Raw genomic sequence first — 18,156 nt, 5'->3', positions numbered from 1 at the left:
TGAAAAACAAAATGCATTTCACAAAATGCCTGACTAGGTGTTGGAGGGGCTACATGTCCCTGTCAAGCAAAAGAAGGAGAGACAGAGAAAAAGCACTTTAACAATCAACATGGAACGCATTTAGTTAGCAAAAGGTCACTCAGAGTCTGCGGTGCAAATCCATTCTCATTTAGAAAATATTACGTTACATTTTCCAAGACACACTGCCACAGTAAATGAAATATCTACAAGGGGTGTTTCTGTGACCTCAAAGTGCAGTTTAAAGCGGTTAGCTTTTGAGAAAGCCATACGGAGGTTAAAATAACCAAGTTATCGTAGACCCGTCAAGCTACGCTTTTTATCCTGTTGTCACAACAAATCTGCTCTGTTTGACATTGCCATCTCCTTTTAGTCTGAACACACACCCCAGTGGGATGACCATAACCCAAATAACCCCAAAAAGAGTACGGTAAAGGCCTTCACAAAAACCATGGCCTCTGCTTAACTGTCTTAGCCTGAGGAAACTCCATACCAGCTGCAAAAACACCAGGCAGAGCGTCTCTCGTCCCGGAGCCGCGCGTGAAATCGCAGTGGGGAGGAGAGTAAGATGGACTGACAGCTCGCTCGCAGGTGGAAGCAGATTCATTTAACATTAATTATGCTATTAATCACCCACGGGGAGTGATTACCATGCAAATTGTCCAGCAAATTCAAGGATGCAAACTGAACGCTAAACACATAGTCAGCAAGAAGAGGAGACACATCACTTTCTTTAGTGTTTGTCTTACCTAGCTTCTCACAGCTGCTCTGTTCTTTTTTCCCTTATTCTCCTAACGAGGGAATAATCTACGGTTTATCTTAAGATTGTAGCTTTTTAGTTCCTCTTTAATTCAATGTGGCAGAGTCAATGTCAGTGTGGCGCTCAATGTCAGTGTTCTTTAAAAAGACATTTTAATGAGATTGTATAGGGTTTGGGTGTTTGATGACAAAAATAATAACAAGAACAAGAACACAATAATTAGACTTGATATGCTCTTACAACTTTTTCTTTTTTCCCCACTGCAACATAAGGAATAGGCTTATATGAACATCACAGTCTATAGTTCAAAAGCTTGAGAGCATTTCCAAAAACCAGACTCAGATTTTACCATCTCTACTGGCTCCTCTTGGGTTTTAAACCTTGACACAGATGCAGAGAGAGAAAGAGAGAAAGGAAGAGAAAGAAACAGAGAGAGAGAGAGAGGGAGAGAAAGAGCACATTACGAGAACATCTCATGCCACAGGACTTAACGACAAAAGAACTGCAGGTTGTTTTGGCGAAAACAAAAGCTGATAATTCTATCTTTTTCGCCACTGCTCTGCTCTACCCCTCTGTGCCTGCATACGTCTGACGATTCTATCAGTTAGTTATAATTCCCTTGGGAACAGAAAAGGGAACTTTTATGAGACCAGTGACAGACCAAAGACAGGATGTCTGGTCGGAGACGCGCTATGAAACGACAGAGCCTTTCAAACATGAGTCGGCAAAAACCAAAAAGGGAAAATGGGTCAGGCAGCACATTTTAAAGCCCTTCAGCACCAGACAACAAACGAATGCAATAACCCAGTTCAGTCTTACTGATGTTCATCCACGAGCAGCTCTCTTACATAAGGAGAGGATTACAGCAGAGCCTGGAGCCTCGGACTCAGCGGTACCATGTGCCTCGCAGTGGGCGCAGTATGCCCACATGGGCAGGCAACCAGGCGGTGGGGGGGGGGGGGGGGGGGGGGGGTGTTAGAATGCCATGCCAGTAAGAGTTCCAAATCACCACATCACCATATCTGACTCTGTTAGTGTCTGTGTGTGTGTGTGTGTGTGTGTGTGTCTGAGTGTGAGTCAAAAGCACAAAAGAGTCAGTGGACCATGCACCAATTCTCTATGAATGCCTGAATGAGTTGCCGTATGGTGATCTGAACCCTGACCCAAGAACCTTTAATCCATTTCAGCCTTCAGAGTGCTTCATTATTCTGTTGTAATATGAGACAAACTGCTCCAGATTCTATACAATCTGCACTCTATAGAATACATCCTATACACAGAGCACATCCTCCACAGTCCAGCACTGCAGCAAAAGAAAGGAAGATCAACTATGTTAAAGTTACAGAAAGTGTATGGTCTTAAGTGGGGGGAGAGGAGGGGTGCAGTCTAATGTCCCTGTATATGTTTATACCTGTATATGTTTAAGCCATATACAGCAGTAGCTTCTTGGGAAAACATGTACAGCTGTTTAAATTTATGAACAACATAAAAAAAAAAGTTTTTTTTTTTAAAAAAAGAGGCCAATAGTTGTCTTTCTAACGAGGGGTCAAAAAGAAAATAAATCCACACGCAGCATATTCATGCAAGGAGTGGGTAAATGGTACAGGAATCTGATGCTCAGAAATACATATTCTTCAACAAAACGCTTTTTATAACATAAAGTGGCATCTCAACATAAGGTAAAAATGTAACACACAGCAGGCGCTGTTTGATCATTGGAGCGGCCACCCCCTCTGTAGGGGTCGTACGCTATAACAGCATGTGTGTGCTTTTACCTGGAGGGGTGCATGCCTCCACAGAGGACTGGACTAGAACGGAGCGTCTTTTTGAGGGCATTGGCATCTTTCTCTCTTTGTATTTTGCCAAGGCTGCTTGTACAGCCTCTGTGTGCAGATCTAGGAGAAAAGAGAACACATAGTGGTACCTCACTAAAGGCAGTTCACCAGGTAAACATCCACTACACACAGCAATACACAGACCAAATCGGCCTGCTCTGGATGTTGTAATCCTGTGGGCATGTAAAGCCCTTTGAGACTGTGAATGGTGATATTGGGCTTTGAATAAACTTAAACTTGAAACGTGAACTTGAAACTTCTCCAATCATTGGTTACATTATCAATCATTAGGAAAACAACATATATTAACAAACTAACATTCATTCCATGAATGATGCTCAGTGGTTACAGTTTAATAATTTGTAATGTATAGAGAATCATAGATGATTAAATGGTTAAAACAGTTTTACAAGTTTCCAAAGCAAGGATTAGTTGTGAAGGCTAGCTCTACCTGATCGAAACCGTTCATCCCGTGAGTTAGCTGCCCGATTTTTGTTCTGTTTAGATCCAGCTGGAGCAGCCTGAGACGACACCTGGATTCTCTGTTCAATCTGTAGAGATGGATCTACGCCTGGGAAAAAAAAAACAATAAACAAGCACAGATTCATGGCATGCCTGAGTGAGAAAGATTCACCAGCACCTTTGTTCATAACAGTAACACACTCCCACAGTGAAAAACTCAACACTGTGCTGATGTTGAAAATACTGCATCAACATCAAAACAAATAGCCTAGACCCGATTTATATGAATGTGCATAACCAGCAAACAAACAGACATATCTGATCTAATATACAGCCCCGCAGTATGATTGAAACTATTAGCAAAAGCCTAGAGGACCACACGGTATGTTCAATACAATTCTGTTTCAATCATAACTCCGTGTATCTAAAAACGGAGATGTTAGAAATGACATTGAATTACGTTCAAGACCTAATTTTGTCTTCTACTGTCTTTGTACATCTGTCTTATGAAGAATTTCCTGAGATTCTGCCTCATAAATCCATGCACGGGTTCAGACCCCCCTGCTTCACTGGTAACACAGCTCCATCTGAGCGATCAGCACTGAAGAACACGGTTTAAACATAGACAGAGCTCTCAAGGCTGCGCTTCGACAAGCTGATATGGAGAGTATGGTATTCAAAAGTCTCCCTAAATCATGTGGAACTTTATGATCCATGGTTTTTCGATCTTAGTTACAGCTCGAGGAGAGAAAACGTTCGAGTGGCACACCACCTCCAAAGGACAAAATTTAACACCAATAGTCAATGAGGCCTGACTACATGTACGTGAAAGTCTGTATCAGTACAGATTTTAAAAATTTTATTAAACTCAAGGATTACATAACTTCCTTTTGTTTTAACTGTTGTTGAAACTATTATACTGGAAAGGGGGGGAGATGTTGTGCAGTCGACAGAATTAAATGTGAATAATCCAGGTGCTGATTCACTGTACAAAGTGCTGAATATCGAAGGCAGCAAATTGCTAAGCACTTTAAGAGACAGCCAACAAATGAATTCATCGAAATCACAAGGGGAGAAATTTAAAAATCCCAAAACTTATAAAAGTCAGGGAAAAATAAATGACAGAATATACAGATCCACAACTGTATAGTCCAGGCCATCCAATAAATAGGAGAAAGAAAAAAAAAATACAATGTCAAATATAGCACAGACAAGAGACTGCAGGCTTCAACCACAGAGGCACTATGTCATCCCTGACTGAGGCCAAAAAAAGCCAGGCAGCAGACATGCCAGTAGCACACACAAATTGAGATTAATTGTTGGTATGGGATGATTTAAGCATTTGAACTATATTTTAGACATATTTTCAAAATGACAGGGCACCTAATGTCAAGACAACTCTAAAAGTCAGTCAGTCTTGCTAAATTTAGCCTGAGCCATTTTTTCACCTTCTCCAGAGATGACTCATATCACTGAGCTGTTGCTATGCGTTTGGAGTCCTGTCTTCGACACTGGGGGAGAGGAGAAATTACACTGCTGTTTGCATTTCTTTCCGTATCCCCCGGCGGGTGGGTGGCTGAGTGTGTGGGGGGGTCCTGTGGCTCTGCTCCTTTACCACCACAACAAAGGGGGGGTGGGGGATGAGGGGGGTGTACTTATTTACTTCACTGATTGAGTAAATGGGGAAAGGTAGGGGGAAAAAATCTCTGCAAAGGTCTAACTGAAATATGCTAACTCATGTTTTCAGTGTCTTCGTTTGCTTCAACTATAAAAGAAAAAAAAGGTTTCAGTATTGACTGTGTTTTAAGGGGAATAAAGAGTGATATGTCTTTTACTAAACTGTGCCCTTTTTTCTTTTGAAAACACAACAGAGGAGTGTTTAGTCCTGCCAGACCACTCGCCTAGCAACATCCCAAGGTAACCCATGACCCTGGTCCCCCACTGGAGGAAAAAGTTCTCAATGGGATTCCTGCTGGCTCTGTTGACGCAGTTGGCCACTCATTAACGTCAATCTGAATGTTGTTCTGTGAGGCAGAGAAAGGAGCACATGGTCCTCAGAGGCCAGCCCCTGTCCACAGACTCCATGCAGGTCATGCCTTTAGCCAAGATCAAAAAAGATGACACCCCACCCCCCTCCCAAAACAATTACAAGCTGTAATTCATCAGGACACTCATTCACCAGATAAAACGTGATTAACAATGTAGATGAGGAAAGGTTTGTGTTCTCAAGTATAAAGGCAACACATTAATCTGACTGAGTTGGTGAGACAAGATTAGAAGATGGTGAGATAGTGAGACAAGATTAAAACTGTAATGTTGGCGTCATATTCAGATCCTGCATCAACCTGGGAGGCCTCATTGCTGACTGCTAGGCCCAGTTTGACACTTATAACCCATCACCAGACTGTCCCCACAATGCCTCTCTCAGCACTGCGGCTGGCAGATACCCTGTTTCCAGTCTGTTCTGGGAAACTCATGGCTTTTCCAGCTCTAATACTGCTTAGTTCAACAACAGTGTATGGAACATCAAAGCTGAAAAAACCACAACAGTCAGCAATCCTGAGACCACAAGATGTGTTGTTGGGTCACAGGGACGTGTGCAGATTTATACCAACAACCCCCCCCCCCCCCCCCCGCTCTTGTTGCTTTACCACAGGCATAAACGTACACTGACACACCACACAGCACCCATGTCATTTTAACAGCTCGACTTCACAACGGACTGATGCAGCACAGACATAACAAAGCCAAAAATGCAACAAGTAGCTCTGACTAGTTGCTGGGGAAAAACATACCTAAAAGGTATATGACATCAGTCCGATCACATGTCTGCTGTTCTAACAATAATAGCTGTTACCAGTCGGAACGAAAAGATTAAAAAAAAAAAAAAAGTTTCACATGAGGTGGTGGAGAGAGCAGCCTTTGTGGACTGAAAGTAATGTTTATTTTTAGAAGGAGCTATACTTGACAGTACAAATCTCTGATGTGCAAATTATTATATTCTGCTGATCAGAATTGATCTTCCCTTTAAGTATTTAAGTTATTTAGGATTGCTTTCATAACAAGTTTTTAGCTTTGTTTTAAGTGATATCAGTTATGGAATTAACAGCTTCAACAGCGTATAATTATTATGGTCTAGGCATAATACCAAATGTTCTCCAATGAATATTCCTGGACAAAACTTTGCAACATTTTTCTTCCAAAGATTAATATGGAGCATCCATAAATATATTTGTTGTGCTTACCACACGCAGAGTGCTCAAGGACACCCAGAAACACAGGGAGAGACATCATGCAACCTTTCTCTATCGATTACATGTTGAAGATCATATTAAGTTCACTCTAAAATATGAGGTCATAAAACATTCTGGCTGCATATAGTCCGTATAAAACCCGCGTATGAGATTCTTCATCTAAACCACTCAGGTCCTGTTTCAGACCTGGCAGCCAGAGAAACTGTAATGACAGGGATAGAGGACCTGAAACACCTCTGGACCATGGATCACTTTCACTCTTTAAGAGCTCTCGGATTTCATCGCTCTATCTGAGCGTGTCTGACGGCAAACAGGGACAGTCGTAGCAGACAGAACTGAAGAATAGTTCAAGGAGCATAGTTCAACAGCATGGGCAAAGAGATGCCAACCCTACTGAACAAGAAAGTTCCACACGCCATACGGGAAAGCAATCAGCACAGCTGATGTCATTTTAGAGTATAGTCTCTTTCTCCCATCAGACAGCCAAACCAATAACATGCCGTGGAGAATGGGGACCAGACAGAGACACCCCCGACCCCCGTCCCCGTCCCCCAGAGTGCTCCGAATCCCTCATAAAAAAAAAAAAAAAAACCATCCCAGATTTACTAAAAAAAAAAAAAAAAAAAAAAAAAAGTTGTCACACAGACATGCACTGACAACTACTGAAGGCTGTGTCTCAATAAAAGACGTTAACTGGACATCGGTTGAATACCGATGCGTGAGAACAACGGTTTAGACGTTTCAGTGAGACTAAGATAATGCTTTAAGATAGTTCCAGTACATCTCACAAGATTACATAATACACATTGGGTAAACAGTGATTTAGTGATGTTAATTTTTTATATCGCTGTCTGGTTTTTGACTGTGCTTGCTTCATGTAATATGGATTATGTGCATTGCTTATTGCCTCCCTGAAATGACACAAAGATAATGCTGTGTGTTTTAGGGTACAGTTCAACAATACTGTCCTTCCTACGCTACATGAATGGATAACATGAATGGAAATGTGTGGCTTTCTTGGGGTTTTGCAAAAACCAATCTAGGCACCACTGTCTTAGTCCACACAACTGAGAGACTGACACAACCTAGACAGAGATTTCCTTTTTAAGGCATCAATAACTGCTTTTCTCTTTTAGAGGAACGCGTTCTTTTCATTAGCTCAGTGTCTCTGTGTTAAGACCATGCTGCGATCTCCCATTAAGATTACAGTGAGAAAATGCCACCGTAAACTCAGGGCTGCATTTTAAGTCTGCTTGCCAGTACAGTCTCAAGGTCAAGAATAATGATGAACAGCCAGCAACAAAACTTCGACGTGGTTAACCACATTTAAATAAATCCTTGGAGGGTACAAAATCTGCAGACGAGATATACAAGATGCATGGGGGGGGGTGGGGGGGTGGGCTTACCTTGAATCTGTGGTATGTAGGGTGCCAGAAGTTTTCCTCGTTTCTTTTCATAGCCCTTCTGTGTGATGTCTCCTGTAGAATGAAAGAGAGAGAGAGAGAGAGAGAGTGAGAGAGAGAGAGAGAGAGAGAGAAAGAGAGAGAGAATTGGTGAGTCATTGTGCTGTGTACCATGTTTACAATCAACATCAGACTGCCCAGATTACGCCAGCCCAATGTCATGGCACAGCTGGGCACAGTGAGAGCAGATGCAACTGTCCCTTAAGAAGACACAGATACCCACTGTCCCAGCAGCCAACAAACTGACAACTTTACCAAACAAGGATGATTTCTGACCTAACCACATGGAATTCTGCCTGCTCTGCATCCACAGTACATCCTAGATTTACCAACAACATGCAAACAAAAATACCAACAACGTGCAAAAATCAATAACACGAGCATTACCGGTATGACCAACCAGTGACTGTGTGACTGATTTTGTACAAGCCCACATACCCAAAACAGCTTTATTAAAGCAAGTATTAGTGCTTGATTTAAGCATTTCACAATTTATCCTGTCAATCATTACTCAGTACATAGACAAACACACACACACATACACATACACACTCACACATGCACGCCCACGCCCACACATGCACACACGAGCACCCACGTACACGCGCGCACACACACACACAAGCGCGTTTGTATTCATATCCTAGTGGGGACTTCCCATTGACTAACACTATCCTGAAACTAAAGAATATTAACCTATCCCTGACCCTAACCCAAACCTAACCTTAACCAAATAAATGTTTTGACACTTTCCCTCTTTATTGGGCCTAGTAAAAATCTCACCTCACTGCTTATAGTTTAGAAAAATGTTGTTCTCTGAATGGGGACCAGCATTTTGGTCATTTAGGCACTTTTGTCAGATTAAGCTATCTTACTGGGGACTTTCGATCCCCAGAAAGATACTAATACATGGTACACACACACACACACACACACACACACACACACACACACAAACACTGACTAGGCATCTTTAGAAATTAAGAAAACCAAAAACCCAGAACCCACTTCTCAGCCCGAACTGAATCCATGTACAAACACTAAACACATCAGCAGGTCCATATCGAACCCTTGAACCTAATAAAATGCACAACCTAACTAATTCATTGCTTACTTGACATAGAGAGGCGGCAGAAACGATAGCCTGAGTCACTGAGTTCTTTGCCCTAACTTCATAAAGTGTCATTAAAAAATAATTTCTATGACACACTTGGAACAATTTTCTCTCTGGTTATGGCACAGGCAGATACTGCTGACGATAGTGGGATTCGTCTGGGTTCTCATATGCACACTTAATAGCTAGGCTGTCTGCTAGACATGCAATTTCACAAACTAATGGAGCTCTCTCCCCAGGTCGCTTTCCATCGATACCACACAAACACAGACATAATTCCTCCATCTGACAACCTACATTTGCTCTTCAGTTAAATGAAAATAAAAAGGCCCTGTAGAAATAATCTCCATTCAGATCCGCACACACAGAGAATGTGAGGTCAAGCCTTAAGACAGCTGGTTTCGTCCTTTCTCCTGACTCCACATCCAGCCAGACTGACCGCCTCTTTCCACTGTGGACAGATTGATGGATGTATGGACGGATAGATGGATGGATGGATGGATGGATGGATGGATGGATGGATGGTTGGATGGTTGGGTTGAGGGTAGACAGATTAAAGTATAGATAAACGAAAGCACTGTAATTTACTAGCAGAATTAGGAGGCCCAGCTGTACTTGAGAGAACCAGAAAACTCAAAGACTTACAGAGGTCTTTGAGGACTTCAGGGTTCAGAAAACTAATCCAGGAAGGAACTAGATCATTCACGCTCATGCTTTTTGCCACATAAAACTACTGACTGACAGCAACATCATGAAATAAACTCATAAATCAGCGCTTAAAGGAGTCTGTGATACAGCAACGTTGTAAAATGGCGACCATTACGAAAGTTTATGACTGCAGTCGGTACCAGACACATGTGGATACAAACTATATTAACACACCCATTATTCTTTTCTTTGTCATGCACAATTACTCCACATTCTAACATAAGAACACACTCACCACCTGTACCTCATCAGAGTTCCTTCATGTCTTTTCCCTCCAAAACATCAGAGCAAAAAAGAGCTGAACTTAGAAGTGTCCCATCCAGGTAACGCTGCAGAGCTGTGTCTGTCAGTCTGCGAAATTTCTGGAGGTACACTTCTGAGCTGGAGCTTTGGGTTTGGGTAGAGAGATGGTTTATTCTCTACTTATCCAGTCTTATCCTGCTGCACTCCCAGACTGCTACCCAGGAAGGAGGCTCTTTCTCCCCATAGACAAAAGCCATATTGATTCGCAGAAGATAGAACAAGCCGTTGACTGACAAGACTAAAGGGAAGTGAGGCTCCCAAACAGGCTCAAACACATTTCCTCACCCTGAGCCCCTTTTCTAACCTCCTAGGGAAAGATGACAAAACCCTGCTCACAAAGGATTAATAGGAAGGGTGCTGGAAAAATATGCCACTCACAACAGCTGGGAGGCATTCACGATGTCAAACATCCACTCTACGGTTGAGGGTGAACCTGGTAATTTGACGTGAGGTGAGAGATTTGCGCCAAGTCAAGAAAGGAGATCAGAGCCGGGAGCGACATCTAAATTAGACACTTTCAGTAATAGGTACGAATACATATACAAATGGAAAACAAAAAAAGAGAAAAAAAAATTACGCATTGTTTTTCTTTAATCAGACAAATACAGGGAGTGACACCACGTATTTGTCACAGATGAGCAGTCCTGAGCCCTGAGTCACCACACAGTCTTCAATAGGTCACTGTTTTCTGAGCTGGGCCCTTCATCCTGCAGACAATGCCACACTGTACCAGGGCCCGGTCGGCTGACCTGCCTCTGGCTTTGTCTGGTGGAACTCTGCACATGGTAGAACAGAGCTGTAGCAGCACAATGGAGAGCTTTTCTCCTAACGAGAACTCGCTCCCCTGTCCAGCTCGACGGTCCCGCGCTGATAAAGCCAGAGCTCGCGGCTGGTAAACATCCAAGCAAAAATGAGCAGGGACAAGGGCATGTCTGAAACGATTGTTAAAATTTAAAAAAACAAAACAAAACAAACAACCAAAAAAAAAACTTAAATCCTTACCCCTTTGAGGGTGCTGTCAAAACCACGCGTGGACCACACAGAGGTTTTGTTTATTGCACATGAACTGCATTCAACACAAGTTCAAACGCAGGCACAATATATCAGCCAATATCACATACTTGGCTCAAAAAGGAAAGCAATGAATTAAAACAAAGAAACCAAAACATATCTGGCTCAAAAATGAAAACGATGAATTAAAACAAAGAAACCAAAAAGTTATTTCACTTAACATTCAGAACAGTTAGCAACACCTCAGGCATGACAAAAATAAAAGGAATATCAAAATGAGCTAATGGTATCTTTGCTAAGCTGTGCTTTTCAACCTTGCTGTTATTGTTCCTTCAAAGGGCTTTGTGAATGGTGCTGCATGACAAGAAGCTACCCCTGCGTCTGGGGAACATGACACAGAGGAAGCCTATGTAGCCTATACCTCTCAAACAAAAAACCTCCAGAAACATCCTAAAGTACAATCAGTAGCTGATTGTGCTACATGAAGCACACGGGTCTCTGGAAGCAGGCACTTGAATGGCTGCCCGACCCCAAATCCCAAAACTGAACATAATGCAAATGTATAGAAAAGAGCCAAACCCGAAATTATAGATGAGTGCTTGGGGTGAGGGGGGGGGGGGGGGGGGGGGGGGGGGGGGGGGGGGGGGGGGGGGGGGGGGGGGGGGGGGGGGGGCCATGCCCTGGGCATGCCTGGTCTCATCCATGACGACAGGGAGTCGAGCACCCAGCGCTCAATTAGGCAGCCCCTCTTTTTCTTCCCCTTTATCACCATCACCCCACACTCCGCCTTTTGTTCTTCGTCTACCGTTCAACCGCGCCCCCCCCCCCCCCCCCCCCCCCAATCTCTCTCATCCTTCCATTCTTTCACCCGCCACCTCCTCTTCAGGTCCTCTTCATTTCCTACATCACAGGCAGATACTCCAGTACCTACCGTGAGGAATCTGACCCAGATTTCTGACCCGAGGAACGTTTGTTCACCAAACGCCATAGACGGCTAGCCGAAAGGAGCCCGCTAAATTGAATCTGAAGGCAGCAGTCAATCTTACTCCACTGACACGGATGCCTCCAGTGACTGTTTAAAAGCCTCCCTTCTTCCTTCGAACGCATGTGATGGTAATAATTGATTGATGGCTATTGAACACAGCCTCTTACCCATTTAGAGAATTAACATCTCCAAGGGATAACGTCCTCTTTCAGTCCCTCTGGAGGATTACGGCCATTCCAGAACTTGCAATTATTCCCAGTGATGCATATGTCTTAAGCTTTGTGTTAACAAGACATTATCTAAACCCATTCCTTTAAGAAACATATGTGGCACCACAGCTGTGGTACAAGGGGTTTTACTGCCTGGCAATAGTCATTGCAGGTCACTTAGCATCTACAGAGAAGACAGTATCAATAGACATCAGAAGCAGAATCTGAGCTTATTTATTTATTTATTTTACAAAAGCTTATGAGTTAAGGCTGTCATTTTATGCCTTAAGGATATGTCCTGTTGGAACTACAAAGGACATAAAGTAAGAGACACTGCCACACATGAAGCAGACGACAAACCAAACTATTCAATACCCCAGGTACATGTGTTCTGACAAGAACGTCACCAGACTCACGTTTCTCCTTCACTTCAAGTAGAGTCATGACCAGTACCTCCATGTTCTGAGTTCTGTTCCATGACTGTGAGTTTGTGAGACTTGATGACCCTGATCAACCCTTGGAGTAAAGTGAGACAGAATTTATGAGCATTTAGATTCAGTTTGCAACGGCGTACTAAGGCAGCTCTTCACATCCGTTCTCCTATCTGGACACACACAAGGGAAAGTGAGGTGTGTCTATTGTGAGTTGCTCTGGAATTTAGCGAGCATTTCTCTTCTCTGCCAGAAGTTGTTAGGGGTTGTAACGAAAGGTTGCGGTGTTAACAGTGCTAAATTTTGGGGATTTATGATGTGCTCGTCTGAGTCTGAGGAAAAAGGAGCTTCTGGTGAAACCTCGCTCCGGTCCCGCCGGAACACTCTCTGAGCGAGTGCAACGTTCATCACCTTCTGTCTGTCCCCACGGCGACAACCCCTGAAAAACCTCTCACGAGTTTCTCTGTGTAAAAATCTATTCACACACACACACACACACACACTGCCCTCACAGGCTGCTGTCATTTTGTTAAATTAACGTTCGCTCTCGGTTTCTGTGGTTTATACTGTCGCGCAACGACAATCTGAAAACACGCCACCATTTCCCTCTCACCCTCTCCGTATTTTTCCATGATAAAAATAAATCTTTCAGTGAAATGAATGGGGGTTTTTGAACAAACACGCAGCCGAAAAATAAAACTATGACACTACCGTTTTTCAACACCAGAACAACTCATTTTGACCACAGAATCTGAACTAAATCAACAAGCCCACCTTGCCAAGGGTTACACCCTCGCATCCCTGCCTGGCAGAGTGGATGTCTGTGCCAGGCTGGCATATGTGGTGCCAGCCTAGTGTCTTCAGCTCCGACCCAGCAGGGTTCGAGGTTAGCGATTATGATGATTTCCATGCACGGCTTGAATCAAAGCAAAGAAATATGGAAGATGTCCTATATACTCCCTGAGAGAGTGTGTCTAAAAAAGAAAGGACTCTTCTTGTCTGTACCACAATGCAACTTTTCAGTCTTAAGGCTCTAAAAACCAGCAGTGAGAGTGTATTAGTGAATAAGACTAGTGCGGTGCCCTTTAATAAACTCTGCTCAAAAATGAATCATTATCAAAATTTCAGAAGCTACAGGGGAAAAAAGAATGCAAGCAAAAAAAAAAAAAAAACAAACAAGCAAAAAACCATAAAATAATTAAAAATTACTGCATAAGGCAGCCAATTCCATCAACCTTAAATTCACAGACACAGCTGAGACAATTTCCACCCAGAGCTACAAAATTATTTACATGCAGAAACTCCACCACCTTTCTAACACAAAATTAAAGCTTGAGGCTACAGTACCTCACAATTGTCAGTCTCAGCCTCAGGGTTTCAGGCAGATGAAGTGGAATCAGACAGAGAGGCTCCAAGGACTGTGCTGAGGTCAGTCACTTACACAGAGCAGCAGCAGCAGCAGCAGCGAGCAGAGAGAAATGGGAGTCCCAGAACAACAGCACTGCTCCCAGTACCAGGACCAACTCCAGGGCCCCCTGTCTACTGGTGGAGCAGCCAAACCATGCGGCATGCAGTCAGTCAGTCAGTCAGTCATCACATGCACGTCCCCAATGCAACCAGCCCAAACCATCAGTGTGCACACACAAACACACACACACACACACACACACACACAGACAGACAGACACACACACACACAAGAATGCTCTCTCGCTCACACTCTCTCTCTCTCTCTCTCTCTCTCTCTCACACAGACACACACACACACACAAACACTCATAAATGCACACACAACTCACATGGTGTAAGTGCAGCCCAAACTGTGCAGAGCAGAAATCAGTAATGACAGAGTGGTCAGGTGGAGGTCGGCCAGGGCCGGCTGACACGCAGACTGCAGAGTGAACAACATTAAAAGTCAGGCAACTGGGCTTGGGAACCTCTCTTTGTTTCCATTCATAGAGGGCGCAAAAAAATCCCCTTCCTCGCTCAGACACATACACAAATTACTCCCTCCCCACCTCCTTCTAACCCTCACACTCCTCTTCTCCCTCTATCGACTTGTCCTACCTCCCTCTCTCCCCTCTGGCTGTCTCTCCCACTCTCATTCAACCCCCTCCTCTCCACCCTGATCTTTACACAAAGCTAAGCTGGGCTGTGGGATTAGACAGTCAAAGCAGACTCCCTCCCACCGAAACCCCACCAGCCACATCCACCTCCCAAATACCAAACGTGGTCTCAGATACCACACTTAAAAAAAAAAAAAACACTGAGCACACACCTTTATCCATAGAGAACGTTTCCCAACACCTGCTGTATAAAAAAAGAAAAAGAATAGCGGGCTCATTCATGGCCACTTCACACTGTGTCAGCACCCTCCTTCCACTGGATCCACAGCTTTAACGTGTAATTGACCTACTGGTGACATTTTTGCTTTGTGTGGTCTCAGCATAGAGGTATACAGAGAGCTGTGCCCTCCAAACTGTTTTTTAAAGACTTACCACTCAGCTGAATACACACACACACACACACACACGTATGTTATCTATATTATTCACAAGGTCAACACTACATACGCGAGGCAAGACATCTGCAGTTGTATGGACTGAAATCTGACCACGATAATGAAAATTCACAGTTCACATATTTACAGTCCGCACACTTTTTTTGGAGAGTAGGGCAAAAAAAAAAAAAGGAGAGACCAAACTTGTGGTTCAGCTAGGGCTGTCAGCTAGTAAATCAGCTACAGGAACAACAGAATAGAAAACCACTCTAATTACCTCAAAGGCAGGACACTCTTCAGGAGAGTATCCCGAGCGTTTTCTTTGGTGATTTATCTGAGGGTCAAAGACACACACACACACACACACACACACACACACATACACACACAGATACACACACAGATACACACATATAATATAAAACGTGTAGCTCTCTGTCTAATCCTCTTAGCGAAGGTGTGCAGAATGAGGGTTCTGGTTTATTTGCCTTAAATCTTTGCTCCCACTGAGTTCTCACACACTCCAAACACAGACACAACACACATGCTTTGGCTAATCAGCTTTACCAAGCCAAAAATGAATCAAATCAATAAAGTCCATCAGGAATCACTCAAAAAAGCAATATTTTCACTCATATACCAACTGCTGAGACCCTTGTCATTAAGAGAGAAGGAGTCTACCAAATGGAAATCAATGAAAGGTTGTACTGAGGTAAAACCCTGCGAACATCCAGGATCACAGATAGCATCATTTCACAATTTCACAGAGGTAATGGTAAAAGGTAAAGGTAAAAAATATGCAAGAGTCTATGAAAGAAATTAGAAACACCTTCTGCTCACCTCTTATCCAGTCTCTGTTATACTGCATGGCAATGATTGGCAGATTAGCTCTTAACTAAGCAGGTGCTCATCCTCTGGCTAGCTTTGCAGACAGGGTGTGTGTGTGCGTGTGAGTGTGAGTGTGTGTGTACGTGTGTGTGTGTGCGTGTAGCATAAAACAGATGAACATCTCACCAGAGCGCACACAAGAGATGTTCAAGACCCAGGGAAAAGGGGGTGGGAGGTTGGGTCGGGCATTAAGGGGGCAGAACAGAACTGTCAACTAGCAGCAATTTTAATGAATAGCTTCACATCAATTAGGCTATATTAGCAGTGATGAACAAAAGAGGATGATAGTGAATGCATACAAAGGCAAGCTGTGAATGGAGTTTGGTCAGAGTACACAGACACACAAAGAAAGAAAGAAAGGAATACCTCAACCCTTGTCAACCCTGAGTCATTCATTCTTTAACACCTACAAACATGTCTTTTCCCTAGCCGAAGCTACAATGGTAAATGACAACTACAAGAATCAACGCTCCGTTTCTATTTCTAATCACCAAACACGTGTCAACAATCTTTTTTAGATCTCTGTTTGGAACACTATGAATAAACGAGTGGAATCTGGTTGTTTTGCATTTGAATTTTTATCTGTTCAAAGCTCTCCTGCGTCGGTTGCAGTTTTTGAAGATGCAAACTGCTTATTTATTATGAGGTTTACAGTTAAATATGAGAGAAAAAAATAAATAAATAAAAGAGCTTGGGGACCAGAGACCTGAACCAAGGGAGTTGATGTGAGAGAAAGAGATGAAAAAAAAAAAAAAAAAAGAGTGAGAGGGCAAAGAGAGGAGCAGCTGCTTACAGTGAGACACTTCTTTGAAATGAGGTGAAATTAGGAGAATTTAGAGGTAAAGGGAAGAAGGCAAAAGACAGAGAGGGGTGCACAGGAGGGAATGAAATGCTGAAAATTTAATGACTTCCTCCCTCATTCTTTTCTTCTGTGCAAACACGGCCCTCCCTAAACTGTCTGGGTGTAGGACTGTCGCCATCCATCATCACACCAAACCACACCATCATATTGCTTTTAATTAAGCTGCGCCTATGAAAAAGGCCGCCAAACAAATCCTCTATTAGGCGCATGTAAATGAGCAGACTCTCTCTCTCTCTCTCCCTCTCCCTCTCTCCCTCTCTTTCTCTCTCTCTCCCACTGGCACGGTGAACAGACAGCATATATAATCAGAGATGGAGAAGAGTGCTGGTGGTTGCAGCTGGGCACACTGGGGAACAGAGGACTGTGATTAGAGTCACAGAGGGGTGCACGGAAACAGAGCAGCCCCAGCACAAACACACACGCTAATACACGCAAATACACTCACTCACACACACACAACCCACAGGACAAGAAACTTCTCATACCAGACACGCAACATCTACCCGGGCGAGGGAGAGCATCCAGCTGCAGAGGCTAATGTCCTCATACCTGCAGGTGACAAGTTACCAACCTCTCGACATAAAGACGAAATCTCAAGCCAAACCAAGAGCCAATCAAGCAAAACAGGGAGTGACTGTGGAGGTACTGTTAATGTGAATGGAGCCCAGAGACTGGCTGTGTGCCACTGCCCTGCAGTTGATTAGTTCAGGTTCCAATGTTTGAACTGATGAAAAAAATGTTCATAGAGTCTGTAATAGCTCTATTAAAGCTCTGACGCATGACGTCTTCACAATGAGAAAAGGGGGGGGGGCAAGGTACGCTACATCCCACGGAACCAGAGACACTGGCAAAACAAGCACACTGCAGCAGATTTGTTCGCAAACAGACAAAGCTCATGCACTGAAACACGAGACCCTGGTGTGACAAGCTGACAGAGCTTAGGGACATAGCTGAGCACTCCATCTGCACAGAAGAACGACGAGAAAGAGCGTGAGATAGAGAGAGAGAGAGAGAGAGAGAAAGAGAGAGAGAGAGAGAGCTGATCTGGATCCATTCATCTCCATTCATTCCTCCTTCTAAATTACACAGCACTCAAGCTCACAGAGACGATGAATAAGAGTCCCCGGCGCACTGGCATCACAGTGTGACATTCTCATGGTGAGGCAGTGAACATATGAGTACTCATCTCTGACTAGATTTACTGTGACTCTGTTGTGTGATTACACACTCATTTAAAATGGATGTGTGTGTGTGTGTGTGTGTGTGTGTGTGTGGGGGGGGGGGGGGGGCTTCTAAATACTAAACTGTCATATACGTAACAGCCTGGTGTACCAGCATGGACATACCTCTAAT

General features: G+C 43.6%; 1 protein-coding gene across 1 annotated transcript in view; it reads right to left on the bottom strand.

Moving 5' to 3' along the window:
* The window catches only part of dip2a (disco-interacting protein 2 homolog A), a 77,108-nt gene that overhangs the window by 23,806 nt on the left and 35,146 nt on the right, over positions 1 to 18,156 (bottom strand). The window contains exons 2-4 of the mRNA XM_030785803.1: positions 7,736 to 7,807; positions 3,065 to 3,184; positions 2,554 to 2,673 (exon numbers count right to left, since the gene is read on the bottom strand). Coding sequence (XP_030641663.1) covers positions 2,554 to 2,673; positions 3,065 to 3,184; positions 7,736 to 7,807 — 312 coding nt within the window. The remainder of the gene's footprint in view (positions 1 to 2,553; positions 2,674 to 3,064; positions 3,185 to 7,735; positions 7,808 to 18,156) is intronic.

Source organism: Chanos chanos, chromosome 10, assembly GCF_902362185.1.
Source record: "Chanos chanos chromosome 10, fChaCha1.1, whole genome shotgun sequence".
Taxonomy (NCBI): Eukaryota; Metazoa; Chordata; class Actinopteri; order Gonorynchiformes; family Chanidae; genus Chanos; species Chanos chanos.
This window is presented reverse-complemented; position numbering and strand designations above follow the sequence as displayed.